The sequence below is a fragment of the Lepidothrix coronata genome, unplaced genomic scaffold, assembly GCF_001604755.1.
Source record: "Lepidothrix coronata isolate B3197 unplaced genomic scaffold, Lepidothrix_coronata-1.0 Scaffold46, whole genome shotgun sequence".
Classification (NCBI taxonomy): Eukaryota; Metazoa; Chordata; class Aves; order Passeriformes; family Pipridae; genus Lepidothrix; species Lepidothrix coronata.
Window position 1 is genome coordinate 5373397 of NW_016690226.1, and position 8005 is coordinate 5381401.

Below are 8005 nucleotides of genomic sequence, written 5' to 3' on the forward strand. Positions count from 1 at the left end.
CTATGATAGAGGTATCATATCTCCTTTATCACTAATTATTAAAATGATGTAGCTGTACATTCAGAAATGGAACACCTCTCCTTTTTCTAAGCCAAGATTATCAGATAAGCAGAATGTGAGCCAAAAGCAGGGCTTTGTGGAGTGGTTGTTTTGGGAGGAAATATAAATGATGCCACCAGGAATTTTTAATGCAGTCCTGTTTATTTACAAACAACACAGAGGGTCCTTTTTTTTTCTTTGAACTATAAAGTATCAAACTATAAGAAATAGTTTGTTTGCTTCTAGCTGTGGTTTGATGGTTCCTCATAGGAATTCAAGATGATGCACTCATACGAGCAAGGCTGTGATGATTGCTGCTCTCTTTCATGAGGCGATTCGGACCACCATTTTTATTTTTATTTTTTAATTTGGACATTCACCAGACATGAATGTCTCCTTGCATGGTCTATGCATGTAGACCAGTTTGACACTGCAGAGGCTATCAGTTTAACTCACCCATTTTAAGAAACTGCACATCACCACTGATCAGTGAGAGCTAAAACCTGGCTCCAGCCTAGAGCCATCATGATGAAGACCACTTGTGCCTTGGGACTATTATTCTCAGGTGCTCCCCACTGCAGCTCTGGCCTTGGCAGACAGACTGGACCTTTCCAGAGTCCAGAGAGAAGCCTCTGAGTGCAGTGTGGTTACACAGATTTCCGTGCAAGTCCTTGCCATGATGACAGTAAAATATCTCAAGCCATCTGTTAGGGGCTGTATTACAGCAGAGACACACACCTTGCTGTAGAGCCACCAAGGCTACTGATCTAGGCAGAGGATGCTTATATGTGTCTATATCGCACTGCCGGTCTCTCTTACAGGAGGAAAAATTATCCCTCTCTTGTACACTACCGGCTGTGTGGGATGAGAACCTTGTGAAGAACAGAAGTAATTTCATGATGCCACGCTTGCCGTCAGCTTTTTAACCTTAAGTGACACATATTGGGTGGTACCAGCTTCCAGATGCAGACAGCCACCCTCCCTCAGTCATGCTCCAGTGCAGCACAGCTGAGGATGTGGCACAGGCGTAGCAGAGGGGCAGCGACAAACAGTGCAAACCATAAATTTTTGTTGCCACAAAACAGCAACTCCGGGAAGTGCAGGCTTGGTCTCTCTGTAAGGATTTCTGCGTGGCTGATGACTGCACAGCTCTCAGCAATATTGCTGTTTGTAATGCACAGGCAGAACATGCTTAGTGCTGTTTCTATTCCTCCCCTTTCCCAGGCAGATTCCTTTGGCTGCATTTTACAGTCCTTCTTCAGAGGTCCTTTGATAACCTTGTCTGTTCTCATGATTTGCTCTTTCCCCCCATTAGGGTGTATCTTCAGTTTGAGAATGTTGCCGTATATAACACAACTTTCCTCACAGTGGTTTTATGTATCTGCCAAGTCAAAGCATTGTGGTATTGCATCGATTTTTATTTTGTGTGAAAAGATTCTAGTGACATCAGAAGCTGTGTTTGTAGTTCAACTCTGCTTCAAAGAATGGTGAGACAAACTTTTACAGTTTCAGGCATGAAAAATCTCAGCCCTTTCACCTTCTTTCTAGGAGCATTCTGTATTAGGGTAAGGGTTTGGTTCTGTATTCATGGAAGGTGAAAGTAATCATAATGCAGAGGGCTGGCAAGCATCTTCAAAGACCTCATCACTGATGGCACTCTCATAAGCAGGTGGTGGAGTGAGTGGTTCTAGTGGTTCAAACCTGTCTTCAATATCTCTCTCCTCATGGATGTCTGAAACAAACCGCTGTGGTCTTGGGGGCAACACCAGCTGCAGCTGTATCCTGGAGCCCGTGTCTGTCTCAGAGGTGAGCCTCATGTCTGGTGGCACTGACACCCGGAGAGCCTCGACCATAATCTCTTGTTGGCCAGAGGATTCGATAACGACGCTGTAAGGAGGAGGCTCGCTCAATGGCGAGGGCACTGGGCCTGGGTTGGATGTAATCGTCCATATTGCTGGAGATGACATGGTCATCACCTCATCATAGGTGGGCGCTTCATAGGCAGCATTCACCCTTGTGCAAGAGAGGAAGGCCAGTTACATTGGTTGTTTTACTGCTTAGTTTATGCAGAGGCAGATAGCACATATGTACTATGGGGACCATGCTACAATCAACAAATAGATGAGACTGAGACAGGGTATCTCACGTGGTATTGCTGTATGTATTCTGCCCCTGGATCAGTTCACTTGTCCAGCCAACTTAATGTCTTGCTTACTGGTACAGAGAATGGCTCATCTGACCATTTTCCCACACTCCCCAGAGTAAGTGAAGTGACCCCCACTGTTCAGTTCTGTGTACTAGGCTTAGCTTGATGTCCCTCAGTTAAAATCTCCTACCAGTTAAAATTTATTACGAAGAATTGTTAACTACTGATTATTTCTTGGAATAAAACAGGACCTTGCTTTTTTAATACATTAGCTCAATGTTCATCTATTTTTAAGAACTGAAGAAAATTAGTATTTTCATTTCATTTAAACAAGGACTAGTTGTTCTGTGCTGAGAAGAATTATCTGCGAAGAAAAAATGCTACTTTAGGAACATTTTCCTTTTCAGGTCATATTTTCAAATAAAAGATACTAATTTTCTTCTAATATGCCCCCAAGCTAGCAGAGCCCAATATAGACTTTTTTTTTTGTAGTCTTTCTAAAAATAAACACATAGTAACATTTTTTTCTCCTCCCACAGGTCCTGTATTTGAGAGTGTTAAGTCATTTATGGGTGTGGAAAATGATTACCTGGATTATACAAGGAAGCAAAGATACAAATAAAGTCAAACCTGTCAACTATAGTAGGCAAACAAGGGTTAAATTAGGTGATACTGAGAACCTGCAAATGTACATGAAGCCAAAAAGAAGTATTCAAAGCCTCTCAAAATCAGGATTTATTAGTGTCAAATTGGGATTTTAAGACTGGAAACAGATCCAGATACAGGTTTCTTTTAAAAAGTTTGCCAAGGAACAGTTGCTCCAGAGATAAGTTTTATAGAACTAAACCCAAATAAGATTCAGTATTGCTTCAGCATTTTTTCTTTTTCCTTGTCTGAGTCATTGTTTGGCAAGCCTCGATTACTCAAAGTAAAATAAAACTGGGCCTGGATCTGTTCAACCTTGGAAATTTTTAGTGAATCAGTTTCCGGGGGGAAGAAAATACATATTGTACAAGATACAGGAGATGCGTGGCATAGATATTTGCAACCTCCACCTGAAGAATGAAGGAAAACAACCTGAAAACAACTTTTGTCTTTGGGAATGGAGTCTGTGTTTGTTGCCCCAGGGGAAGGGCAGCAAAACTGTGTGTAAAACTGTGTGAGAGGGTTAAAGAGCAATAACCAGGTTGCTGCTTACCCTGCTTGGCTTTGACTGTTCGGAGGCATTTCATTTGCGTCATGTCGGTGTTGATTCCTCAGGTAACACTCAACAAACACACTCAGCAAATAGCCAACCAGGCACACTCCCCCTACCCCTAGAAAGAAATAGCCTACTGGGTTGATATTAGATGAAATGGCCAGCATGGTGACACCAATGAGAAGAGCAGCAGTGAAAAGAAGCAGCAAGGTTTGGCGGATGTTCTTCCAGCGTGTCTCTAACCACATGGTAGTATAGATGGTGGTAGCAGGTAGTTGAGAACAGATGAGCAGTTAAAGGGACAGACATCTGTGGAAGATGGAACAGTTTTTTCAACATGAAACATGAGAATATAAACACATTATAAGTATCATGACCAAAGTAAGAACTTGAGCATACTAGACAAAGGACATCATGAGAACATGAACTATGCACATACATAATAAGTCTGCGAAATCCGCATAAATGCACACCAGTGTAAATGTGCTAGAATTTCCTGTGTGAATACATATTGAATAATAGGAACACTTGGACACACAGTTGGAAGACATGAAATGCATAAATAGACCCTAAGTACTTATTGCCAGGCATATCTAAAAAGATCTGGCTTAATAGAGCAGTCTGGGATGCAGATTTGAGGTTACTATGAAAGTGAAACACAGAATAACTTTAAGGGTTAATTCTGGGACATTTGTATGTTGCATAATGAACATGCAAATATTCATTCAGATCCTGGAAGAAAAGCAGCCTTATTTAATGGGCCCGTCTGCCCCACTAAATTGAGAATCTAACTTCAGTGTAGCATTATAGCAATAATGTTACTTTAGGTTCTGGATATAGCTAGGGTACGTGTGTTTTTGCAAATTGTAGGCATAGTTTGAATATTTGCCTATATCCTTAGTTCTTTCTCTGTTGATGTGCTTATTTTTGCACCATTCTCAAACACAAGAGCCCTTTCTGTCCTGCGTTCCAAACCCCATCTCAGTGAAAGAGACAGCAGTTTCACTATGTGCAGTCAATATAGAATGAATACTAGGGACCTGTGGTATTCAAGAATACCATAATTAAGTTGTCTTACATGTGTTCTGCTAACCTACATGCATCCCCCTATTTTGATGAAGACCCCTTTGAAGGAAAAAAGCATGACACAAGGGGCATGTTTTTTATGAATATGCATCTCCAAACAAATATACCGTTTTATATAGTTCCATGTTACATTGTGTAACATGTACACCTTTGCACACTAAATGTGTCCCCTTGTTACAGCAAAAATAGTTAAATGTATATATTCAAAAGAAACACATTCTTTTTCAGCATATACTTACCAGAAAGAGGTCTTGGTAGGTAGGAGCAGTCATGGTTTAACTTCTCTCTTCATCACAGGGAAAAATGTGCACTGCTGCTTCCCGTTCTGATCCAAGAATAGGACACCAGTTAGAACTCTCCCTTCCTCCTTTCGAGTTCTCTTGTAGGGAAACAATGAAGATTTCTTTTGAAAATAAAAGTTGGAAACTACTAAACATGGGAAGGTACCAAACAACGAGAAGATCCCATTGTATGAGTTTTGCATGGGAAAGCAGAATCTCCTTTTTCCAGGTTCTGAATCCAAAGCAATTTCTAGACGATCACATACCTTCTACTCTTTTGCAGCTCTTCTCCGTCTGTCCCACAAAAGCAGGAAACTCATTAGGAAAGAAGGCGGAGTGAGCAGTGGGGGAGTGCTCACCTGTGTCGTATCTGTTTGGTCTGCTTTACTTTAATGGGTGAAACTGCCCTGAAAATTCTGTTTGTTTTTTTTTTTTTTTTCCCTGCGTAGCAAAGGAATCTTGAACTCTGCCTCACAAAGCAGGAACAACTGCCTGCCCAGCCCACATCACATGGCCCACACATAAAACTATTTACAAGTTCTGTAAAATGTAAAACTATACATTTTTCTATCCTGATCAAGTGCTTTTTGTCAAATGTTTTTTTTATGTCCTCTTTGATTTTACAAACAAAAAGGGGGAAAAAAGGGGGGCAATGGGTTATTATATCACAGAGGGCTGAGTTAAAAACCTTTTTACTCCCTAATGTATCTGGGGATAAGCAAGAGAACAGGTACTGAATTACTTCTGTTATCTGAACCTTTAGTGTGTGTCTGAAAATTAGAACAGAATAGAATAGAACAGAATAGAATAATTTCAGTTGGAAGGGACCTACGACAATCACCTAGCCCAACTCCCTGACTGCTTCAGGGCTGACCAAAAGTTAAAGCCAGTTATTAAGGGTATTGTCCAAATGCCTCTTAAACACTGACAGGCCTGGGGCATTGATTGACCCCCTCTGTAGGAAGCCTGTTCCAGTGTCTGGCCACTCTCTCGGTAAAGAAATGTTTCCTAATGTCCCTTGACGCAGCTCTGAGCCATTCCCACGTGTCCATTCACTGGATTCCAGGAAGATGAGATCAGCACCTCCCTCTACTCTTACCCTCCTAGGGAAGCTGCAGAGAGCAAGGGGGTTTCCCCTCAGCCTCCCTTTCTCCAAACCAGACAAGCCCAAAGTCCTCAGCTACTCCTCACAACACATGCCTTCCAACCCTTCCACCAGCTTTGTTGTGCTCCTCTGGGCACATTCAAGGACCTTCACGCCCCTCTGAAATGGTGGGGCTCAGAACTGCACCCTGGAGTCCGTGTGAGGCCACACCAATGCTGAGCACAGTGGGACAATGCCCTCCCTCTGAGCGGCTGATGATGCCGTGTTTGATGCTCCCCAGGACGTGGTTTGCCCTTGGGGCTGCCCAAGCACACACTGCTGACTCACACTGAGATGCTGCCCACCAGCACCCCCAGGGCCCACTCTGCAGGACGCTCTCCAGCCACTCCTCTCCCAGTTTATACTTGTGCCTGGTGTTACTCCATCTCAGATGCAGAATCTGGCATTTGACTTGTTAAATTTCACACCATGAATGATTGCCTAATGCTTCAATCTGGCTAGATCCCTCTGCAAGGCCTCTTGTCCTTCAGACCTGCTCTTGTCCTCTAGATCTGCTCATCTCAGCAGTTGTATATTACCTGCAAAATAGTCCTGTCCTATTGCACAGAAGTGGCCCTAGAATTGAGCCCTAAGGAACACCTCTGGTGACCAGTCACCAACCAGATGTAGCCCTGTTCACTGCACCCTTTTGAGGGTTCTTCACCCAGTGCACAATGAAACCACTCATCCCACAGCTGGAAAACTTCCATCCAGAAGGATGTGTCCAGAAGTGACAGTATTAATAAACTTACTAAAATTCAGAAAATCTACATCCAGTGCCTTCCCTTCATCCACTAGGCAGGTGACATTATAGCAAAAGGATATCAAATTGACTAAACAGGACTTTCTTCCCTTTGTGAAACCATGTTGACTGTGACAGATGATTGCATTGGTTTTGAAGTGCCCTTCAATACTACCCAGTATGATCTGCTCCATAATTTTTCTAGGTATTGAGGTTAGATTAACATGTCTGTAGTTCCCCCGCTCTTCCCTCACACCTTTCTTGAAGATTGGAATAACACTGGCTAGCTTCCAGTCAGAAGGGACCTACCCAGACTCCCAAGACCTTTGGTAGATGATCAAGAGAGGTTCTGCCATAACATCCCCTAGCTCCTTCATATCTCTGGGGTGAAACCCACCAGGCCCCATTGGCTTGTGAACATTCAGTGATACCACTGGTCCCTTACAATTTCAGTGTTCACAATTGAAAGTTACTGTTCCCACACTCATGGTCCTCCAACTCAGGGGACTGGGCAGCCCAAAGTCCACCATTATTATTTAAGATGTGGAAAAAATCACCTTGAATGCCCCTGCTTTTTCTTCATGCCTACTAGTCAGGTGACCATCTTCAACAAATATCACTGAAAATTTTAAACTCAATCATTTCGTGATCACTGTGGCCAAGACAGCCTCCTACCATCACATCTCTCATAAGTATTTATTCACAAATAGCAAGTCTAGAAGGGCATCCTTCCTAGGTGTCTCACTGAGTATCTGTGACAAGAAGTTATTTCCTACAAACTTCAGGAATTTCCTAGATCTTCTCATCTCAGCAATTTGTTATTCCAAGTTGATATCTGGGAAGTTGAAATATTCCATAAGGACAAGGGCTACTGATACAGAGATTTCTCTAAACTGCCTATAATAACTCATCAGTGCTTATCACATTGGAAATTCTCAAACACTATGGCATGAATTACATCCAGGAGCTGGCTGCAGCTCATGTGTGTCTGGAATAGGAAGATGCTCTACTGCTAAATGTTTATTAATAGTATTTAGTTTGGAACATTGGGCCAACAAGAATTCCGTGAGGTTTAACAAAGATAAATACAAAGTCCTGCAGGGATGGACTAACCCTAAGCAGCAGTACAGGCTGGGGTCTGACTGACTGGGATGCACCTCGGCTGAAATAGCCTTGGTGGACATGATGAACAGGAAGCTCAACAGGAGTCAGCAGTGTGTCCTTGAAGCAATAAAGGCAAACTGTGTCCTGGGCTGCACCAGTAAGAGTGTAGTCAACAGATCAAGGGGTGGGATTGTTCTATCCAGCACTTGTTAGGACACACCTGTAATACTGTGTACAGTTCTGGTTCCCCCAGTTTGGGTATGGT

General features: G+C 42.7%; 1 protein-coding gene across 1 annotated transcript; it reads right to left on the bottom strand.

Moving 5' to 3' along the window:
- Window positions 1–193: 193 nt before the first annotated feature.
- TMEM139 (transmembrane protein 139) lies at window positions 194–5138 on the bottom strand. The gene is made up of 4 exons (XM_017814716.1): window positions 5017–5138; window positions 4709–4794; window positions 3384–3692; window positions 194–2052 (listed from the first exon to the last, which is right to left on the bottom strand). The coding sequence occupies exons 3-4, from the start codon at window positions 3629–3631 to the stop codon at window positions 1644–1646; spliced, it is 657 nt and encodes a 218-aa protein (XP_017670205.1). The 5' UTR covers window positions 3632–3692; window positions 4709–4794; window positions 5017–5138; the 3' UTR covers window positions 194–1643.
- Window positions 5139–8005: the final 2867 nt, after the last annotated feature.